A 23392-nucleotide genomic window follows, 5' to 3' on the forward strand; every position below is an offset into this window, starting at 1 on the left:
AGTTGTCATATATTTGTTTTTTCATGCTGTAATATTTCAGCTCCGTCCTCCTGATTAATGCAAATAATTATGATGTCATAGGGATAACGGAGACCTGGTGGGACTCCACCCATGACTGGACCACAGGTATAGATGGCTATACCCTCTACAGGAAGGATCGTGTAGATAAAAGGCGGGGAGGGGTGTAGCTCTCTATGTTAAGGAAAGCTACGTGTCCCTGCAAGCTGATGTTGGTAACCAGGGTGGATGACTGGAGATCCTCTGGGTTAAACTCCGTGCGGAACGTGGCACAGGGGACACAACAATGGGAGCCTACTACAGACCTCCCACCCAAAGTTAAGAGCTTGACAAGGAGTTTGCCCGGGAACTGGATGAGGCCACATGCTCCAGGACCATGGTTGTCATGGGTGATTTCAGTTACCCGGACATCTCGTGGGAGGATCACTCAGCAAAATCCAAGAGCTCACAAAGCTATCATGCGTGGATGACCTCTACCTGACTCAAGAAGTCTATGGGCCAGTGAGAGGTAAAGTGATGCTTGACCTGGTACTAGCTACTGGCGATGACCTAATCAGTGACCTAGTGATCGATGGGAAGCTGGGTGACAGCGACCATGAGCTGATCACCTTCACCATCCGCTGGTAAAGCTGGAAAGTCAGTCAGGAACACGGAAGTCCTTGACTTCAGGAAAGCCGACTTTGACAAGCTCAGGAGGCTTGTCAGTGAGGCCCTAAGGGACCATGAGCCCAGGGGGAGGGGAGTTTAGGAAGAGTGGTTGCTCCTCAAGGGAGCGATCCTCAATGCACAAGCTAATTCAATTCCATCTTGGAGGGAAGGCAGCAAGAGGGCACAGCAGCCCCCCTGGCTCTCCAGGGATCTAGCAGACCTCCTGAAGCTAAAAAGAAAGGCCTACAAAGGATGGAGGATGGGATTCACCTCCGAGGAGGATTATTCTGCACTGGACAGGTCCTGCAGGGAGCAAACCAGGAAAGCCAAGGCTGCAATTGAATTCCAACTAGCTTTGAGCATCAAGGACAATAAATAGTCCTTTTTGATACATGTGGGGAGCCGGAGGAAAAGCAAGGGCAACATTGGACCCCTGCTGAACCAGATGGGGCAACTGACAACTGACGCCCAGGAAAAAGCCAACCTGTTAAATGCATACTTTGCATCGGTCTTTCATCAGTCCCATGGGACGCCCATGCCCACCACGGGACAGGGAGGTCTGGGTGAGGGAGATACCCTACCCTCCATTAATGGTGACCTCATGAAGGAACACCTTGAGAAGCTGGATACCTTCAAGTCAGCTGGCCCTGACGGTCTACACCCCAGCGTACTCAAGGAGCTGGAGAGCATCATAGCCCACCCTCTGGCACGGATCTATGAAAACTCCTGGCAGTCTGGTGTAGTGCCTGAAGACTGGAAGAAAGCCAATGAGGTGCCGATCTTCAAGAAAGGGACAAAAGTGGATCCGGCAAACTATAGGCCCATAAGCCTGACTTCCATCCCAGGGAAGGTCTTAGAAAAGTTTATTAAAGAGGCCATCCTTAATGGACTGGCCGATGCCAACATCCCGAGGGACAGCCAGCATAGGTTTGTTGCAGGTAGGTCTTGTTTGACCAATCTCATTTCCTTCTATGACCAGGTGACCTATCACCTGGACAAGGGAGAAGAGATTGATGTCATATATCTTGACTTCAAAAAAGGCTTTGATCTGGTATTCCAAGATCACCTCTTGTCAAAACTGGCCAATTGTGGCCTTGGGTCCACTACGATCCTCTGGCTGGGGAATTGGCTCTGTGGTCGGACCCAGAGGGTGGTAATTGAAGGAAGTCAATTGTCATGGTGCCCTGTGACCAGTGGGGTCGCCCAAGGCTCTGTCCTTGGACCCATATTGTTCAACATCTTTATTAGTGATGTGGACATTGGAGTCAGAAGCAGACTGGCCAAGTTTGCCAATGACATCGAACTTTGGGGCAAAGCATCCACACCAGAAGACAGGAGGGCGATCCAGGCTGAAATGGACAGGCTCAGCAAATGGGCGGATGAGAACCTGATGGTGTTTAATGCTGAAAAATGCAAGGTTCTCCACGTTGGGAGGAAAAACCTGCAGCATCCTTATAGGCTTGGCAGTGCTACGCTGGCTAGCACTATGGAAGAAAGAGACTTGGGGGTCATCATTGACCACAAGATGAACGTGAGCCTGCAATGCAATGCTGTGGCTAGTAAAGCAACCAAAACGTTTGCTTGTATCCATAGATGCTTCTCAAGCAAATCCTGGGAGTACTGCATCCAGTTTTGGGCTCCACAATTCAAAAAGGATGTGGAGAAGCTTGAGAGAATCCAGGGAAGAGCCACGTGCATGATCAGAGGTTAGGAAAACAGACCTTACGATGACAGGCTGAGAGCCATGGGGCCCTTTAGTCTGGAAAAGCACAGGCTCAGGGGTGATCTGATGGCCACCTATAAGTTTATCGGGGTGACTACCAGTATCTGGGGGAATATTTATTCACCAGAGCGCCCCAAAGGATGATGAGGTCGAATGGTTATAAACTTCTGCAAGACCGTTTCACGTTGGACATAAGGAAGAACTTTACTTTCTGAGCCCCAAAAGTCTGGAACAGCCTGCCATCAGAGGTGGTTCATGCACCTGCATTGAACACCTTCAAGAGTAAGCTGGATGCTTATCTTGCTGGGATCCTATGACCCCAGCTGACTTCCTGCCCTTTGGGCGCAGGGCTGGACTCGATGATCTTCCGAGGTCCCTTCCAGCCCTGATGTCTATGAAATTATGAAATTTTATTTATGCGACTCCTAGCTAAAAGCCTGTTCCAGACTCCATTAAAGACTGTGAAAAGTTTGTCTTTGTCTTCAGCAGCATTAGAATCAAATTTGTGGGCTAGGGACAGACATTCAGCCTGAGCCTGAATGGATTCAATCTTTGCAGGTTAGTCTAACCTGCCTAGGTTGAACTGATTTGCAAGTGCAGACATTCCCTCTGGACTGAGGAAATTCAGGCACATGCCTGCAGTGGCTCAGGCTAGAAGCCAGGGGGTGCTAGAGCAGCCCTTTCCTTCCCTTCCCTTTCCTTCCTTTCCATTTCCTTCCACAATGCTGATCTGGGGATGGGGGGACAGGCCATGACCAGGCCGTGGTACACGGGCAGGCAATTTTTTTGGGCATAGTGCCTCTTAAACTGAGTTTTGGAAAGCCATTGAGGGCTGCATGACAGGCAGCCTGGGCAGATAAATATTAATTTTCTTAATTTTTTATGAGCCCTGTGGGCCAGAGAGAATGGCCTGGTGGGCCGCATTTTGCTCACCCCTTTGCCTGGCAGGATGCTATGATTAAGGAGGGGTTTAAACCCTGACCCTACCTTCACAGTCCCAGGCTTTTCCCCACTCGCTGCTCCAGGTACAGGAGTGTTGCCAGACCCCAGCCCCTGGCTAGCACTCTGAGGCAAAGTGGTGGTGTGCAATGCATGCATCTGTTGCTGATACTGAGCTTTTCAGTGTCCCACTCCCTGCTTCTTCATACTGTCTGCAGACATGACAGGAGAGGGAGCCAGCAGGGAGCTGATAACACAGTGTTTAGCAGCCCTACAAGAAAACAAAAGCCTCTCTCCTTAGTTCAAGCTCCTCTTAAACAGCTTTTTCCAAAGAAGGAAAGGGGATATTACCAGCTGATCTGTTGATTAGTTCTGAAAAGACCTACATGGACACTGTTCTGCCTGCCCACATGCCTAGGGTCTGTGGGGTTGGGGTCCGTGCTGAGGGAGATGGGAGGAGGGGATCCTTGCTTGAGCATCAAGTGGTGAGAGAGGGGGTGGGGGTCAGAGGGAAGCCAGGCAGACCCTGCTGTGCCTGCAGTCTTTGCCAGAGCTCTGGCTAGGGAGCAGAGGGGTGGGGCCAGCCCTGTTTTCTGGAGCAGACAACCTAGCATAGTCCAGTCTGCTGCAGCATCTGGGATGCTGGGTCACTGTGTTTTAATTTAAACCAGGAAGGGATCTGGGACAGACATTGCATAAATCGGTTTGTCCCTAGCCTGATGTTTTTGTTTTTTGCTCCATGTTTTAATTAAAGACAAACCAAAACAAAAATACTCTCATAATATCCCATAATATAAGCAAAAGATTGAACAGATTCTTTGTACATGGTTATAAATTGTAACCTTTTGTAATGGGATGTTCTGTTAATAGAGTCTGATGGTTTTATTTTTTAGTGTCCTCCTTAAAATCTGTGCATTACCAGCATTTTATTCAGCTTTCCCCGAAAAAGTGCTCTAATGAAATGATCTGTCCTTCCAAAAGAAATGCTGAGTATTAAACATGTTAGAAATTATTTGATCTCTTTTGATTTCTTTCAGCTAACGGGAGAGGTGACTTTGCAAATTGCCAATGAACCAGTTCTGCCCTTTAATGCCCTGGACATTGCATTAGAAGTTCAGAACAGCCTTAAAGGTAATTTTCATAGAGCAATAGTAATTTCAGCTAACATGAGGGGAGGAAAAAAGGTTCATCTACTTTCCAATACTGAGACTTCCAATTTCAGTATAAACAATACCTGCTGATTTTATTAGTTAAACGGTGTCATATTATGGTGTTAAATGAAACATAATTTAGTTGCTTAATAGAGACATAAATTGTTTACATTCTTCTGATCTTAACTATGACAGTTAATAATTAGTATTAAAATCTCATAATTAGAGTCAAAGATAAACAACATCCGTCACTGAGCTGCAAGATTGTGTTTCCACTCAGGAATGCACTCCGCACAAGTCAGAAGGGGCTCTAAACCTCATTACCATTTAGGCTCTGTAATTTTCACCATTTGATGAGAGACCATCTCGCTCATTTATTTATTGCACTAGTTCACGTTGGCAGCAGATCACTCCAACCTGCTGCTGTTCTCAGAGCCACTAGGAAGCAGGATAATTTACTGCTAAATAATTTGCTTGAGTTGATTTACAGATCAGTTCCTGAAAGCTCTGTGTTTGAAACTGCATGACCTTGGTCTATGCATTTGGGCTGCTTACAGACATGAAAAAACAGAACCAAACAGCGCTTTGCTTTAAGCTTGGCGTGCCTCAACACTAAGCTCAGCACATGGCCAGAAGAGGCATCGCATTAGTTTGACCCAGCTCACCCAACACCTGTATATGTCAGGTACTTCAGTAGGTCTTTTTGGCACTTTTATCTGATAGCTGATTGAATCGCTCTCATTAACTTAGCAGTTTTGCCTAATAAGGTCTTCTGTGAATTTGTGTTGCACTTACCTGTGACTACTGTCACCTAATGATCCCCTTCATTTTGAAAACCAACAAGACATTTTTCCTAGCTACTTTAAAGGAGGCATTATCATTTATAAGACACCTCATGAGTGTTCCTGTTCTCCACCTGTTACTAGATATAGTTGAGGGCAGCGGTGCTCAGACCTCAGCCTGTGAACCAGATCTGCCCTGCGGTGCCATGTCATCTAGTCTGAAGGGCTTCCCACAAATCCCTGGGTAGCTCCATTGGATGTGGTCCTACATTCTAGATTGGCTATGCAGGGAAGCACATGGGGGTAGTGTGTGCCCCCAGAGGCTGATCCTGACCACGTGGTGGTGGTGCAGGGCCCCAGGAGGCCACTCCTAGCTGAACAGAGGTGGTACAGGCCCCTGGAGCCCAATCCCATCCAGCCAAAGGTTATGCAGGGTCTCCAGAGCCTGATCCCAGCTGGGCGGACCTCAGCATGGAGCATCGTGGCTCCAATCCCAGCATATTGAGTGGGGTGGAACCCAGTCTGGCCCTCAGACTGGCACCATGCCATTCATTTAGCCCACAGCTTCTTAGGCCTTATTCTATGGAGCCATGCTCCAGTTCAGTGAACACTTAATCACACCACTAGTTCTGTTGACTAGGGGAACTGTCTATATATTTGTCATTAATCACAAGCCTAAGTGCTTTGGTTCATGGGAGCCTCATGGTCTATTACAAAACTTTTGTATGTTCACAGGATTTTCAGTGTAGATATTTTGAAGAGCCTAAGCATGTGATGTGCTAGGTGCCCTCAGGTCCTGTTGAAGTCAAAGGAGATGAAATGGTGTTGCATTCCAGAGACAGCATCTTCTATAATTAGAGTTTGGGAGAAAAGAGACAGTGTAGTGATTACACTAAATAAGGAATCAGGAATTATTTATGTGTAAGGCTTTTATGAGAATTAAGTCGTTATTATAAGCAGTTAGTCTCCGTAGCAGTGCAAAATATCTGTTTATTCACAGATGTGGATTTTGAAGATGATTCTATCCATTCATAAGCAGATGACAACTAAAGCCCTTTCTATGAAATGGCACTTTGCAACTTTGTTCCTTATTTAAAACCATTTAAAATCAGGACACGTTGCAATTTGAATCAAATGCAAGAATTATCTTCTGAAATTTTGCCTGGGATGAAGAAAAACAAATTTAATTTTGAAGAGTGGGACAGACAGTTTGTCAAATCTGGTTCATGGAAAATACAAATAGTTGGATTACATCTAAGAGCTTTGATTCACACAAGTTTATATGAAGACTTAGGTGCTGCAAACACTCTGAAAACAAGGCTCTTCCATGTAAGCCTGTTTTACTCTCATATTCTTCCTTGACCGTCATTAAAATTGAATATATGACAGTGAGCTCGTCATGACGGATGCATCTAGTAAGACCTTGAAATCATAGAATCATAGAAAATTAGGGTTGGAAGGGAGGTCATATAGTCCAACCCTCTGCTCAAAGCAGGACAGTCTACAACTAGATCATCCCAGCCAACACTTTGTCTAACTGGGTCTTAAAAACCTCCCAAGGATGGAGATTCCACAATTTCTCTGGGTAACCTGTTCCATTTTTAGTACCCTCCTAGTGAGAAAATTCTTCCTAATATCTAACCTAAACTTCCCTTGCAGCAACTTGAGACTATTGCTCCTTGTTCTGTTATCTGTTACCACTCAGAGCAGTCTAGCTTAGGGGGTTTCAACCTTTTTTAAGGAGTTGTACCCCTTCTGGAGTGTGCCCCCTTCCAGATGGGGGGGGTGCTGATGGCCAGCGTACAAGTGGTGGGGGTGGGTGATTCTCATGGCTGGCTGGACATGAAGCTGGCAGTGGCACGCAGTGGTGAATGGCAAGAGTGGGGAGCTTGGTCATGGCGGTGGAGGCCACCATTCACCACTTTGCACCGCCACCATACACTGCTCATACACTGCTTCCCTTTGCCGCCATGCGTACCCCCTAGGGTCGTCCCAAGTACCCCCAAGGATACACGTAGCCCCAGTTGACAACCTCTGGTCTAGCTCCATCTTCTTTCGAACCCCGCTTCAGGTAGTTGAAGGCTGCTATTAAATAAAGCCCCTCTCAGTCTTCTCTTTGCTAGACTAAATAAGCCGAATCCCCTCAGCCTCTCCTCAGAAGTCACATGCCCCACTGAACACAGTACTCCAAATGTGGCCTCACCATTGCTGACTAGAGGGTAATAATCACTTCCCTGGACCTTATGGCAACCCCCTTACCAATGTAGCCCAGTATGCCAATAACCTCCTTGGCAACATGGGCGTACTACTTGCTTCTTTTCAGCTTATTGTACACTGTCACTCCATGGTCCTTTTCTGCAGAGCTGCAGCCCAGTCAGTCAGCCCCCAGCCTGGGCTGGTGCATGGGATTGTTCTGTCCTAAGTGCAGGACTTTGCACTTGTCCTTATTGAAACTCATGAGATTCCTTTTGAACTAATCCTCCAATTTGTCTAGGTCACTCTGAATCCTAGTCCTATCCTCCAGCATATCTATTACTCCCCCCGGGTTTGGTGTCATCTGCAGGCTTGCTGAGGGTGCACTCTGTGGGGTAAGAGATTGCAGTCTGGGGTCTTCTTGAGGGCTAGCTACATTGGGGGACAATGTGAATAACCACTGGGTAGCTGATAATGCTTCCTAAGATGGAATTTAGCAGTTGCTGGAGTGGATCACTACATCAGGCATGCTCCTTTCCCCCTTAATATTGCTCCTGTGTTAAGGAGGGGCATAAGCTGGCATGGTAGAACAATTATGCCTCCTTGAGCCCACCTGGAGATCATACAATACCACCTAAAACCGTGCCACACACTGCTTAGCCCCTTTGTGCTCCTCAAAGGGGTCAGGTCCTAGAGATCTTACAGCATCTATAATGGTAGCAGGAAGGCAGTGTTAAGAACAGTTTAAAATACTGGAGTCCTTTTCTCTCTGAGGCTAAATCATTGCCATGAAAGCCTATGGAGCTCCTCACAGGTACAAAATACTGTCTAGTTAGCCCCATTAATTACCCGTATAAAGTTCCATTACATAAATGAACCGTGTTGTTGCTAGAAATAAACTGACAACCAAAAACACACCACAGATTAACAAAGCTAGTCCAAATAAATATGCTTAGCATGATGCCCCAAAGCTACCAGTTTTTACTGTCAGAGATAAGGTAAGGGCTCTAGCTCCAAAGGAAAGGGTAATGAGTTGAGAATACCATGTTGATGATACCTGTAAAATTTGTCCCTGGAACCCAGCCAATTGAAACTGCAATTATGGGATATAGCAAATTATTTGTTGTTTTAGATTGTAGTAACTAAACTCTCAGGGTGAGGACTAGCCTCATTTTCTTTGCTCTCTTTGAGGTGCAAGGGGATGCTTTGCTATTAATTCCTGCAGTCCTCTAATTACCATCCCATGCTGCACTTCTGTGCACCTGGGTTGGCCTCTCTGTGTACCTGTGGGCCCTCTACTGCTCTGGGTTTCATCTTGATTGGTTGCCACCACCTTTCCATTAAATTCTGGTGGGCAATGGTGAGATCCAGGTAGTACTTTTTAAGATAGTATTGGATTCACACTCCAATAGTCACATTACCCCAGGACTGTCTGTACTTCTGGGTAGGCCCATGCAGAGGTCTTAGACTTGATTGTCTTCTTTGGAAAGCTCTGTAAGACATTTACTAGAAATAGGGGGAGGGAGGGGTTGTCCTGGACCTGGTCCTAGTACTGACAGGAATAGCTAAGGACAAAGGACCAGAACAGTACCTATAGTAGTAATACTACCACTACTTACCTGTATTCTGTGGACCTGGACTATACTTTAGCAAGTATGTCAACTGCTATGCCAAAGAATGATGCAATGGATTTAACCTAACAGTTAAATAGTTACTGGACCAGATACTTCTCTCCATCTTTGGTCAGTGCTACCCAGTGAGCTGTAGTGTCTGTCTGCCTCTCTGCATATTTAATTCTTGGAATAGCTCTAACAGATGACATTGAGTGAGGCCTACCCAAGAATACCAGCTAACCTGGATGATAGCATACTTAGGATAAATGAGACCCAAATTAAAGTCCCTTCTCTGAATCTTTTGTATGTCCAAACTGCCAAACTATTCATGTTGGGGTAGGTGATTCTCTCTTGGGCTTTTGTCAAAAACTTCAAAAGATCTAGGTTTCATCCTCACTTGGAATGGGGAAAATTTTGAAATCTCAAAGGATGATGGAATGGAAAACCGTACTGATCCAGCTCCAGTTATGCTATGAAAAAAGGCCAAATCTGTGATGGAAAAAGATAAGAGAGAATCTATCCCAGGTACCAATGAATGCATGCTAGCAGAAGTCCATCAAGGCAGAATTGTGGGAGGTGGGTTTCTTAAAGCAGTGAACAAAGGACTGAGCTGGAGGGCATGATGTTAGAAAAGAAGCATATGATGGTGGAAAGGAAAATGCCAGTGGCACACTGGCAAGCAGCTGTGGTTATGTATCAGACTAAGAAACAGCACTTTTGCTGCTCCTTTTAGTAAACGGGCCTGAGTTCTTCTGAACCATCATGGACCTTCCAGTCCACCCCAGAGAACATCACAGTGATCAGTCAGACCTTTCAGCACCATGGAGAGGCACTCCACCCTGTGGAGAAGGTCTTTGGCTTGGTGTGGGGAGGGAAGAATAGGCTCAGGATAGGCACTGGTATCCCATTAAGCAGGTTTGGGACCCTATCCATGCAGGGCTGTAACTAGATTCCTGTGTGGTATCAAGCTTTATGACACGGTGCAGCAGCATATTCATAGTACTATTAGAAACCTGTATCAGCACAAACCCAAACAGTTGCTCTTCCAGGACCCACTTGTTTTTTTCTAGATGGCAGCAGTTGGGAGTGCCAAGCCTCCAAACAGTATTGGCAATGCTTTTATCCATGTTGTAGTTATGGGGTGAGCTACGCACAGATTTCTAGAAAAGAAAGAAAAGATTTCTTTTGTCATCCTGAGGTTCTGCTGCTGTTGCTGGTCATCCTGGATCTGTCTCCATTCCAAAGAGAGAAAAATTTTCATATGTGCATAATAATACCCCTCTCCCAGTCATAGGTCAAATCGACTGTCTTCCTCTGTCTCAGAGAAATGCAGGACTATATATGAAGTGGAGAACCTTCTGCTGTTTTGGTTATGACAAATCAGTCTTCCTTTAAGTTGTGCTGGGCAAGCATATTACTGCCAGGAGGCAGAAACAGACTTTATAAATGTTAAACATCCAGCCGTACTTTTTTTATAAGAGCAATTGATTACACAGAGAAATGTTATTGCATTCAATCCTGCTGTATAGAACAAATATCCATCTGGTGGAAGCTATTTTTTAATATAATCCAGTTACATATAGCATGTGTAATGAAAGCCAGCTGTATAATTCAGTGATCAACAGCATGCAAGTTCCCCAGTCCCTTTCTTGTACCTGCAGTTTTATTCATTTAACAACTAAATAACTAGTTTGGATCATTCATCATGATTCATAGCGGAGAGGCCAGCACAACAAATAGGAAATATAGAATAATAAAGTGCTGTTGTTTTCCCTGGAGTGAAATAACACTTGTGAGGGGGGTTTTTTTCCCTTCCCTCCAGAGTTGTGCCACAAGATGTATAAGATGATATTAGTTAATGCATCTTTTTCTTCAGAATAATCTGCCCCTCCAATTTCAGCATCTGTGTTTCAGCATCAATCATAAATCACACTTCTGCCTGTCAGTATATGTCAGTGAAGTCCAGTGGATTATGATAGTATATCTGCTGTGCCCTTAAAAGAATGTCCTTAGTTCCTTTTGCTCACAGTATCCATAAATACTTAGAGCCTTGTAAAAGACTATGAAAGAAAGAGACTATTTGCTAGCTTTATAAAATGAATGCAGTTTTAGTGGATGATTTAATGACTACCTATCAAAATATAATGAGTTAGAGGACAATGTCATATTTACAGAAAAAAACAGCACTGGCATTTTCCTAGTTTTATATTTTTATATAGCCTACATAGCTGTGTTTCAAAGTGCAGAAGGATATACTTGTCCCTTAAGCCCACACTCACTGTTGGGATTCATAATCATTTATTTTCTGTTTGGAGTGACAATTTTAAATAATGCATGTTGTTTGGTCTATGAAACACTGCTGGTAAAACTAACCAAAAAAAAAGAATTTCTAATGGAGAAAGTTTTAAACTTTCCTTATCACCAAAACTGCCATAACCATGTATGCATAATTAGGAACCTACCAAATTCATGGCAGAAGTGTGCTGCACAGCAGCTCCTTTAATTTTGTAGGTTCCCCTGCAGTGTCATCGCCACACTTTGCTGATTGGCTGAGGGGTCCCAGTGGCCCTGTTCTTTGGTGCTGACTGGCCACGAGGCAAAAATGGTACCATATTTAAAACTACAGTTTTTGCCTCCCTGCCAATCAGGAATGAGCAGCGGGGCTTCTCTGCCAATCAGCTGGAGGAGAGGGGGAAGTCATGTTGGGGAACCTTCAAGATTAAGGGAGCTGCTACATAGCCAGCTTCTGCCATGAATTTGATAGGTCCCTATGCATAATGCAATAACTGTACATGGAATATTAAATGGTGTCCCGAGGCAGAGATAATATTTGCAGTGTATCACTCCTTATCTTCTATCAGCATTTGATAATTGTACTTTTGCTTGTATGGGTAGGGCCTGGTCTGTTATCTTGAATGGAATAAAGGGACCCAGAGGGTCAAAGAGCAATATTGTACAAAACTAAACAGTTAAATGTAGACCAGAGTTTTGCATCCAGAAAACTGAGTCCCCTTCATGCTATGGCAAGAGTCACCATGAAAACTTATTTAACTTTTATTAAATATTCCAGGGGAAAAGAAGAATATTTGAAGTATTAACAATGTATATATTACAATGTAACAATGTATATATGACAGTGTTTGTCTCAACAGTGTTCCGTTATTCCCTTTGTCTCTAACTGTGCGGTTTTTACAGGAAGAGAACATTTTAGATGGTGATAACTGTCCTTTTTTGAAAAAAAGAGATGGTCTGGAATCTAATTACATTTCCTTGAAGAGAAATCAAAGCAAATGCACATAAAAGGGGAAAGCAGGAAAAGCAAAAATAGAAAATACAGCTTTTGTCTCTAGTTCTTACTATTTTCAGTCTCCTTACTGGAGAACTACAGACACAGCATGCAGCTGCTAACCAGGCAAACTCCTACCAACACTGAGCTTCTGCAATGCATTATTGTCTTGTCTGGCTTTTTCTTTGGTCACAAGATCACAGCAATATTATACATATTATTGGTCATCCAAACCAGGCTTTTGTTTAGACAGAAAGCAAGAGATGAAGGGTAGAAAAGAGGAAAAATAGACTAGGGACAGGCATTACACACAAACCGGTATAAGTGATCAGAAACTGGTTTAAACCTGTAACAGAACAAGACATTCAGTGCACATAAACTGGTTTCAAAATGGCCAAAACCAGTTTGAGGTAAACCTGGTTAAATGTAGTATCAGACTTAACTGATTGAGCTCAAACCAGTTGGTGTAATATCTGTCCCAGACCCCTGGTTTAACTTAAGCCAGAGTCCCCCAGCATCCTGGCATGCCCCCTTGGCTGGCCTCCGTGCTCCAGCAGAGCAGGGCTGGCCCCACCCCTCCGCTCCCCAGCCAAGCAGGGACAGGTAAGGGTGGCGGACAGGCCAGAGAAGGGTTTAATTCTCCCTATCCCTTGTCACAACGCTCCTACCCCACTCTCTGCCTCCTCTGCCTCAGGGGCCATGCCAATCCACCGCTGCAGCAGTGAAGGGGGAGTGCCTCGCAGACCTGGCTTGGGTCCATGGTGGTGGGACAGGGAGCAAGGAATTAAACCCCTCTCCGGGAAGTTCAGGCCAGGCTGCTGCCCGGGCTGGCCATGCCCCCTCAGCATAGCTTTCCTGCAGCCGAAGGCACACTCTGGCATCTCCCGGCTACTGGCCTGAGCAGTTGCAGGCATGTACCCACATTTCCTCAGTCCATAAGGGATGTCTGTACTGTTACAAACCAGTTCGACCTAGGCAGGTTAGACTAACCTGCAAAGGTTGAATCAATTCAGGCTCCGGCTTTTTGAATATCTGTCCCTAGCCATAAAGAAGGGAAAGAAAGTGACATATAGGTGTGGATGCAAGATCAGGAGCCCTAGTCTTACATCCCAAGGTATGTTCAGAGTTTAGCTAATGCCAGTTGAAGTGAAATGCTTTGTTCCCTGTCTCTGGCCTGGTCTGCTCAGAAAAATCCTGAGAATTAAGACAGTGGAGACCAGCAGTATTGCAGTGAAAAGCAGCCGAAGTTGCTATTTTTGGTCTCTGTATTTCTAATCCCATTCTTCTTTCTTTATCAGTTGTTATCTCGACGCAGTCTTTGAATGGTATCAGGCCTGTTTTGTTTGAACTAATTCAGTCTGCTCTTCATAATCTTATGTAACAATCTGCTTTGGACTCTGGTTACCTTCAACAACATAAAATACAGGCCGGTGCACAAGACAACTCTCATAATTCCTACTCCCCTTGTGTTTTCACTGCTTCTTTTGTGCACTCCAGCAGGAGATGTGAAGATAGAGTGGCCAGACCAGTATTGGTACAAAAAGAGGAGAACTTCTAATAGATTGGCTATGTATGTCGCAAGCTAGCCTTTAGCATTTGCACCCACTGCCTAGCTCAGAATTTTTCAAAATTGTTTTAACCACAGATTTACCTTTTCTTTCATCCCTTCTCTCAGTCAGTGGTTCAAAGCCATCAGGTGTATTTCATAGGGAACATTTTTTATTTCTTAGATATTCTCACTGGACCATAATGAGATTGTGGGGTTATTCAAGCCTACTATCGGTGCTAAACCCTAACTAAGTTTATTGTTTTCTGGTAAGATTTTTGCATTAAAAAAACCGTACTGAATGTTATGATCTAAGAATAAAATCAAAACACTTCTATGGGATTTGTGGAAACAGGAATGACACGCCAATTCTGTGAAGCTCATTTAAGAAGTCACTTGAAACTGCATGTCCCAAATTGTCAGACATCTTTTACATTCAAAACAGCAGGAGACACTATCATGGAAATCTAGGTCAAAGCATATATTTCCTTTCCTTTTTCATTTTCACAGCAATAAGTTCTGGCTGGCTGCTGATGTTTATTAGCAGAAAGACAAGAGTACTGAGTAAAGTAAAAGATTTTATGAAAAACATATTGGCATAAATATTAGACTTCTGTTACTTTGCAATTCTGACATTAGATGATTGCATTTCTTCCATTAATTGTCAGAGTTTATAGAGAGATTACACTGTCAGTTGTTTTTTTTTTAGGACTATCAATAGTCAGATGTGCTCTGAGCCTTATGAAACGTAGCTGAAATGTAGGAAAAGCCAAAAACTAATACCTGAGCTAAAATCTGCAACTTTGTATGCACTAGTGGTGGGATCCAACATCAGTTGAAGATGAGCTTTGATAATAGATATTTTTTCCAAAAATATTTGATTTTGCCTATATAACTTGAATGCATATTTTCCTGAAATTTCAACTTAATGTAATGAGTCTTTGAGTTACATAGTAGTAAGCTCATACTATATTTCAAGTGCTGTATTTCAAGCTTAGTGTCTATCAGTTATCTTTGGAGAGCTCTCTTTCAGGAACTTCTGAAAAATCTTATCCGAAACCAAACCTAACCTGCCCTCTCTCACTTTTCTTTGTTCCCAAAAGTCTTCCTTTGTTGAAATCCATCTCAATATATCAGCAGATCTGATTATCTCCACAGAATGTTGCATTTTAGATTACTCCAGGGTGCAGCAGTCAAAAGACTCTGAGGAGGGTGTGTGAGATCTATAATTTTCTTGGTGAGCTATATCCAATAGTAAGTACCTTTTTCAGAGCCAGGGGGAGAAAGGCAGTCCAGGGAGGTTTCTGAATTCTGCAGCTTTACTCTCTAGCATGTCCATCATGTTTACACACACTTCCTTTCTAATATCACTGGTGCATGTCACGGGAAGAAAGTTTCTGTGGCTTTATTAACTAATTGGTTCTGATATTTGCTTACGTTTGCTGACCAGGAAATGCTGCTATGTGTTTAACTTGCTGCTTGAAGACATCTATTCTTCCCATGCCCAGGAGGAACAATCTTAGGTTCTAATGTATTTGAAGAGTGAATTTTAAGCTACTGATAGGTAAACTTCTAAAGCCCTGGATCAAATCTGAATGTAAAAGTTTGAGGCTTATCTCACTTACTGTTCTCTTTCCCTGTCATTGATAGGGTGAGTTGACCAGGTCCTTATAAGAACCTTGCAGAGGTATTTCTGTTGTCTTTCAAGTTGCTTTTGGCATTAGGATCTGAACAGAAGTCCATTTTCTGCCGCATGTGTAAATTCTGTTAACCTTAATGGAATCTTTGCAAGCACCGGGAAAAAAGAACAGACCCTTTACCAGCACCGCAGGTGGGAATATGCTGCATAGTCCAACAAACACCAGTTCAGCAGAGTTAACATTTAAATGGGCATGTCTGCATGAGATGCTTAACTGCACAGTAGTAAGTTTACTGAGCAGTAAGCGTGCGTGTCTACACATGTGCATGCTTACTGCGCAGTGAAAACCCCTAATCATTTGCTGCCTGCAAGTACAGGTAGGAAATTTTTGCACTATTACTTATTGTGCAGTCATGCACATGTAGATGGAACCCTGGAGTAAGTTTGCTCCCAGGTCAGCCCTGCCACTAGGGGGAGGCCTGGGGCTAGCCCCAGGGCTCCAGGCTGAGAGCTTCTCCTGCCCCAGGGTTGTGCTGCCTCTATGGCAGCCCCTGCCTCAGGCCCTTAAAAGCCTGCTGGCACTCAGAGCCCTTGGGCACACCGCTAGGGAGCCTGAGGCCACTCTAGGTCCTTGTGTCCTCCTGGGAAAGCCACAGGCCAGCTACCCTAGTCTGCCTGTACCCCAGCGCTGCGGCCTGGCACAGCACTGCCAGGTGGTTGCCAGGCCTGTGCCGTCCAGGCCTGCAGGCTCCAAGCTGCTGCAGGCTCTAGCTAAGCCTGCCAACCCTGCAGGCTCAGCTGCAGGCAGCTTCTGGCTGCCGGGGCAGGCTTCACCTGCCTGCAGCCCACCACTGAACTTGCAGGTGCTGCTGGGCATTGCCCCTGCCACGCAGTAACCAGTCCCATGCCGGGCCCCTGCATTGGGCGCTGCAGGTAGCTCTCCAGGCCCAGCAGCACAGGGACAGCCACACAGGGGTCTAGAGAGCCAGAGCATGACCCACAATGGTGTCCTCCTCATCCACGGCAGTGCCCACACCTGTGCCCACCACCAAGGGCCCCAACTGTCAGAAGAAGAGACTGGCGACTTCATAGCACTGCAGGGTGAGGTGGTGGTGCAGTGCCCATTCAAGTGGGGCTGGTGCTCCAATGCCCATGTCTATGAGGGATTGTCAGCCTGGATGTGGGAGTATGGGCATGACCAGTTAGTCTAGCAGTGCTGCATAAAAATCAAGGCCTAGTGGGCACAGTGAGTTTGTATCACTGACCACAGTTATTGGTTGGGGAGTGCCCAGAAGTCCATGCTCTTTATGCAGTAACTAACAGACATATTCATGCCCTGAAACCCAGGTCACAACCACACTTTCTATAGAAGTACAGGCAGCCTGCTAGAGCTCTCACTCCAGCTTGGCACCTCTAGTGACATATCACCGAGAGAGACCCCTTTGGGCATCCAGCAGTCCGTCCTACCAAGCTCCATGGCTGTATTCCCTCCCCACCCACCAGCAGCTCGGGGAGCCCAGGCCAGAGCCTGCCACACCAGGTCCATGGCCCCAGCTCTCTCCAAGAGGTGTGGCCAGCCATGACACCGCCAGCTACCAGCAGCACCATCTCCTCCCTGGGAGGGCCCCTGCCCAGATGCCTACCTGCTGTGCCCCACCATCTGAAGACACTGCCTGAAACCACATGCCATCACCAACAGCTGTGAACATCCAGGGCCACCAGCAACCCCTGTTCTGGCCACATGGTAAGCCCCACTCTGAGGCTGTCCAGCTTTCCCTACCCCTGGCCCTGACCCCAGCTGTGCCCCCTGCCCCTCCCCCCCACAGCCTGCCTGCACTCCCCTATCCCCAGTTCCTCCTCCACAGCACACAGGGAAGTGGGAGAGAGTGCCGAACTGTGATCAGCCCATGCCCCTGCAGGTAGGTGGACATGGGCCTTTCACACACCAAGGAATGTGCCAATGCTGGTGGCAATATCTTCTTCAGCTGTGGTGGGCAGGGACATGTAGCTCAGCCATGAGTAGTCCTTCAGGAAGTGACAGGGCTTGCTCCCTGTGCTGTCATAGCTCAGGGTCCTGTACCAGGTGCGCCCAGGGCACCATGGCCAGCAGCAGCAGCAGGGCATAGTGGGTCAGGTACTTCTTGGTCCACACAAACAGCTCCTCGTGCGCCGCCCAGGGCACGCGCAGCAGGGACACACTTGGGAAGCAGCGGTGGTATAGGGGAAGCTGGCCTTATGGTGCTTCCCCAGAGAGGTCTCCTTCTGGGAGTGTGGAACCACAGGCAGCTTCTCGTCCCAGTCACCTGGGAGCCCCAAAGCCCCTAAGCCTGGATGCTGTGGGCTGGGTGGTAGTACAGCAGAGAGTGGTTAGCCTGCAGAAGGAGATGCGGGGTGGGGGGAGCAGGTTCTGGAGCCACAGCAGCAGGAGCTGCCAGGAGCTTGGCCTGTTCCACCCTTGGAAGGGGTTGGGGTAGGCAGGCTGCCTGCAGCCAGCATTCAGCGGCCTGCCAGCCCCAGGGAAACAATCAGGGATGCAGGGCTCAGCCAGCAACTGCCTGGGCCCAAGCCTGCCAGGCCAACTTACCATGGTCCCTGCTTACCTGTGCATGCCTGACCCCTGATCTGAGGCCTGGCAGGGCACAGCCCCTGATACAGAACTTATTTCTGAAATGTTGCAAACTCTCACAAACAGCTTCTGTCTCATGGCTCTGCATAGCCTGCAGCTGTAGACAGTGGAGAGGCCACCCATGGCATCCAGAATGCAGCCTCAGGGTCACCACTGCCCACAGCCAGATGCACCAGACCTGCCATAGAAGAACTCGGGACAGGACCCTCCTCCTGGACCACTGGTCGTGGTGTCAGAGGATCAGCTAGGGGATGTTTGGGCCTGGCAGGTGGAGGACCTGGCCCACCAGGACAGGTGGTGGGTGGAGGATGTAGCCTGCGAGAATATAGGTGGCAGATGGAGGATGTCACCCACAAGGAGGCATGGGACCAGTACGAGGAAGCATAGGGCTGGGCGGACTGGGCAGACTGGGAGTTCTGGGCACAGCTCCCAGTCCTGGAATGCAAGTGGGTGGATGTCCTGCAGGAATAGAATGCCATCATGGACCAGGTAGTGCAGGCCAGAGATAATGACTGCTGGTTGCTAGACACTCTTCTGGTCCCGATGCATGCCTGACCCTGGTGTTGCCTTCATGCTGCTTGTTGCCTGGCCCCTGACCCTAGCCTCACCTGTCCCCTGGCAGCCACCCACCATCCAGTAGCAGGCCTCCAGTGGGGCCTAGGAGGAGGTTCTGCACCCCCTCCAACAGCCAGGAGCCTCTGGCCTGGCCCCAGCCACAGGTCTGCTGCCTCCGAGCCCCAGTGTTCACCCTCAAAGTCAACCCTAGTGGGATGTGGGGCCCGAGGCAAATCAGCCTGTGCAGGGCCCCTTTAACACTGCATGGGGACATGGCACCCCCAAAAAGGCAGGGCACAGCAGTGCCATAGCAATGAAATTTGGCACCCGGGGCCAAGCAGATTCCACACACCCTGAACAAGCTGTTCTTCAGTGCATACAAAGCTGTGCGGGTGTGGGGAGGGGGTGGTGAGTGGCCAGATGCTTCTTATGTAGCATGGGGCTAAGCCACCAGCTCCAAGTGGGCCCTGTAGGAGGGGTCACGGCTGCTCTGCCCAGCTCCATGGGGCCCCCTAAAGTGCAGGGCATGGGGCAGTCCTCCCGATTCACCGTACCCAAGGTACAGCTCCGCTTCCTTGTAGGCACAGAGCCAGAGCTGCCTGAAGCAGGGTCAGGACCATACACTGGCCCTGCTGGGCCTGGACACTGGCTGCTGCAGGGTTAGCCACCTGTGCTTGGGGAAAGCCAGCTGCCATTTCACCTGGGTGAGCCTCCCCACCCACCACACTCATTGGGAGCAGCCAAAGGCAGGGGTATTGGCCACCTGTCCCTAGGCTGTGTCACCTAGGTACCCCCACCCCATGGCTCCCCACCCTGGGATGGCACATAAAGGACATTGTACAAAGTTTTCACTGGGAAGAAGGTGTTTTATTGTTGGTGGGTGGGGTGTGTGGTGGAAGGACTCTGTTGGGGAATGAGGAGGGGCTCTGTTTGTTGGGGGCATTGTTTGATGTGAGGGGAATAAAAGCTTGTTCTTATGAGACATATCTGCAGTTAGCATGGTGCTGGGGGGTGCACAGGAGGAGTGGAGTGGGATCCATGGGTGGACGTACAGGTGAGTAAGAGCTGAAAGTGCTGGAGGAGGATCTCAGCCAGTGCTTCCTGTACCAGGTGCCCTGGCCCCTTCTGGCAGGTGCACAGTTCTCTTGGGGCCTCAGTGTGGAGGGGCACTGGTGCTGCTGTAGGTGATGCTCCTACTGCTAGATGTCCTCCATGCATCACACCTCCTGTGCCCAGGCCCCACAGAAGAACTCCCCCTGGGGCTCACAGATGCTATGCATCACACAGGCTGCAGTGATGACCCAGGTGAGGTTGTCAAAGTCAAGGAGGGTGGCAAGGGTGTGCCCAGCAGCTCTTGAAGCGGCTAAAGGTTCAGGTCTGGCCCAGGCAGCAGTTGAAGTGGGTCTAGGTGGCTGGTGGTATGGGTCTAGGTGGCTGGTGTAGGACCACATGAGTCAGGGCAGGAGCAGGTAGGAAGGGTCTCTGATGAGGAGAGGTGGGACCACAATAGTGCCCAACTGCAGGTCCAGCAGCCTCAGTGCAAAATGCCCACTCTCTACCAGGCCTGTATCTACCAGAAGACACCGTGGCAGCGGTCATCTCCCTCGACCCTGGGATACGGCGAGAGCTGTTGCCTGGGGGCTGTGAAGGCCCTGCGGTGGTCCACAGCGGCTTGGAGCACCATATAGGGAAAGCCCCTCTGGCTGTAGTAGGGATGGTCTCTGTGCAGTGGGCAGGTGACAAGGATGTGAGTCCTATGAAGGGCCCTGATGCACTGGGGGAATCCCAGAACACTGAACCCTGCTACCACTGCCAAGGCATTGTGCTTGCAGAGCACATCCTGGAGGATGCCACAAACATCCAGGAGAGCCTCCCTGGCGGTGACCATGCCCACACTAAACAGGCTGCTGGCATATTGCAGGCTGGTAGATGTGAACAGCTTGACCAGGCTGAAGACCAGGCATGTGTCAATGGGTAGGGGCAGCCACATGCCGGTGTTCTACTGCTCCAAGAGGACCGAAAAGGTGGCATGTGTCATGCAGAAGCCCTCCAGCCACTGCTCATCGTCCCAGGTATGCTGGACCACATGCTACCACTAGTTCCGGCTGGCCTGGCAGGGCTGGAGGTTCAGGACGGCAACGGTGGCCCCAGTGGTGGCATCTTGGAGTCCGTCACTGGTGTCCCTGCTGGGGTCCACCCAGGTGGGTGGGGTCAAGGTAGCAGGTGCGTGGCGAGAGCCTTGGGACAGCTTGCAGCAAGCAGGCAGGCCGTCGCTGCATGTGGGGGAGCTAGAAGGGACGAGATGGCCAGTGGTCAGCACAGCAAGCCAGCCGGGCTAGCATGGCAGCCATCAGGAGCATGGGGTGCTTGTTGTCTCTGCCGTGGTCAGGGGCTGGATCCGCCAAAGTACAAGGAGGCACAGGTGGGAAGGAGAGCACTGCTACATATCGTTCCTGCGCTAGGCATACTTCTTCTGGCCAGGGAAGTGGCTGGCCAGAGAGCAGCAAGCAGGGCTGGCTTTTGAAGAGGGTTGCCAGCTGGTGGCAGCTGCAGCCAGAGCCTGGAGCTCCCCCCAGTGGTGGCAGAGGCCCATTGCAGGGCCCCAGGAAGCAGGAGCAGATTGGCAGTGAATTTGCTCCTGCTTCCCTGCACGTGTAGATGCTTGCCTGGCACCCTTTACTTGCAAGTAATTTACTCAAGAGTAAATTGGTGCCACAGCAACTGTACGTGTACACATGCCCAGTGTCCATTTAAGTTGTGTTCATTTGGCTTAAAGCCATGGAAATGAATTTATACTCAGTGAGTACATATGATCACCCCTTACACTCTCTCTGCGTTCTTGGCATTGTAGGGTGATAGACAGAATTCAGGTAAGCTCTGCATTAAGATTTTATGAAGAGAAGCTGCTGTCACTGTGATATCAAAAAGTACTGTCTCAGGGGAAAAGTTCCAGTTACTGATAGTTAACTACTACTTTCTAGTAAACTCTGAGATTTCTCTGGGGAGTTTCTACCCAACTGCTATCCAGGTCCAACTCTCTTTAGTTTGTGAAGTCTCAAGAGATCACAAGTTTGTACTTGTGCAAAAACACAATAAACTTGAAATAACGTCTGGGCCACATTGATCCCAGGTGTCATTCTACCAGGCATGGCTTGGGCCCTGATAAAGACAACAGTATTGCCTTTTTGTTCAAAAGGATTTGTTATTTTTAGACAATAGTCATAAATAATTGCCTCTCAATTGTTTGTCTGCATGTACTTTTCTCTATTCTTAGGTGGCCAGTTAGATACTCATCAGTTATTGGCAATGGCTTCAAGTCTGAGGGACAGTGCAGAATTGTTCCAGTCAGATGAGATGCGTCCAGCTAATGATCCCAAGGAGAGAGCGCCCATCCGAGTCAGAATGCTTAATGATGTGTTGCAGAGCCTGGAGAAAAACTTCTTAGTTCAACAAGCGCCTCCAGGATTTTACAGGTAAGATGTTCAATATGTTTCCCATTCGTTTTTAATCAATTCAAATGGTAGTCTCACATTGCGTGGCTTTCAAAACTGTCACACCGCTCTTAAAAATCTCTGTGAGAATCCAAGATAAAAGCTAATTTTTTCTTTAAAAAGAAAAATTATCCTTTCAGCAGAAAATTTTAAATTCATACCAATGCGCAAGGTGATTAGAATGCAGTGTTGTAACATTTCTGTCATGACATCACTGCTAACAAGATGTACTGTGGGATAGCAGCTCAGCATGACAGATACTTATGTTAGATGGTAAAATAAGCTTTCAAAAAGAAAAAAAATATTTTGAAATCTAATTGCATTTGACATGCTCCTCTGTGTTTTATTAAAAAACTTAAAACCCCTTCAATAACACTGCGTTACTGAAGATCCAGCTTTGTGTTGCATCAGATCTGCATTAATAAGGCATTTTTTCTTTGCCCTCTTCAGACGTTTTCAGCCGAACAAAGGTGGCCCCTCGGACTGCATGTTAAGGCATTAATTTGCCTGAACCTAACTTATCCTCATAGAAACCTGAGATAGAAAAGAACTTTTAAGGCAAAATGTTTGCCTCCTTTTGCCTGGGAAGGTTTGTTTCCTAGAGTACATTGAAGTGTGTAGCTTGAAATGTCTTGAGCAATCTACCTTTCAGCTTCTTGAGAAAAAAGCGTGTGCTTTCGTATGTCTCACTGTGTATTTCAAAGCTAACTTGGCCGTTGGAAACATTTATGGCTCTCATTAGATAACAAAATGTGTTTGGTCAAAGGAAACCATTTTGCTGTTCCATTAGTTCTAAAACAGTTCTGAGCACTTTTCTAACCCACAGATGTAGATTTGAAGGCCTAGTCAGTAGTAATCAAGTATTATCATATTCTTTTGTAGTTCTCTCAAAGGAAAACATTATTGTCCCTTGAACCGCTGCAAGATGTGGAGATCTGTAGGCTTTGGTTTGTACCCTCGGGGTGGGGCTCGGCGGGCATAAGGACGTCGGGAACACAGGGAGGGGGAAACTGGTCCAAGCTGTGGAAGTGGTTCAAAACATGTCACTGCAGAAAAGAAAGTTGTGGAGGGAACATTGGTGCAAATACAGCCATGAACAAAAGAGTGAAATTTGGGGTGGGAACATCCTGCCTCACTGCTCCAGTGGTTGTTACGCTGTGAAGGAAGATATTCACCAAAGAG

General features: G+C 47.4%; 1 protein-coding gene across 3 annotated transcripts in view; it reads left to right on the plus strand.

Moving 5' to 3' along the window:
- The window catches only part of NAALADL2 (N-acetylated alpha-linked acidic dipeptidase like 2), a 1083795-nt gene that overhangs the window by 1015682 nt on the left and 44721 nt on the right, over window positions 1–23392 (plus strand). For all 3 annotated transcript variants that reach the window (XM_090052131.1, XM_090052132.1, XM_090052130.1), the window contains 2 exons: window positions 4366–4459; window positions 21994–22192. In XM_090052131.1, the coding sequence (XP_089908257.1) occupies window positions 4366–4459; window positions 21994–22192 (293 nt within the window). The remainder of the gene's footprint in view (window positions 1–4365; window positions 4460–21993; window positions 22193–23392) is intronic.

Source organism: Crocodylus siamensis, chromosome 6, assembly GCF_052110815.1.
Source record: "Crocodylus siamensis isolate JL-2025a chromosome 6, ASM5211081v1, whole genome shotgun sequence".
Classification (NCBI taxonomy): domain Eukaryota; kingdom Metazoa; phylum Chordata; order Crocodylia; family Crocodylidae; genus Crocodylus; species Crocodylus siamensis.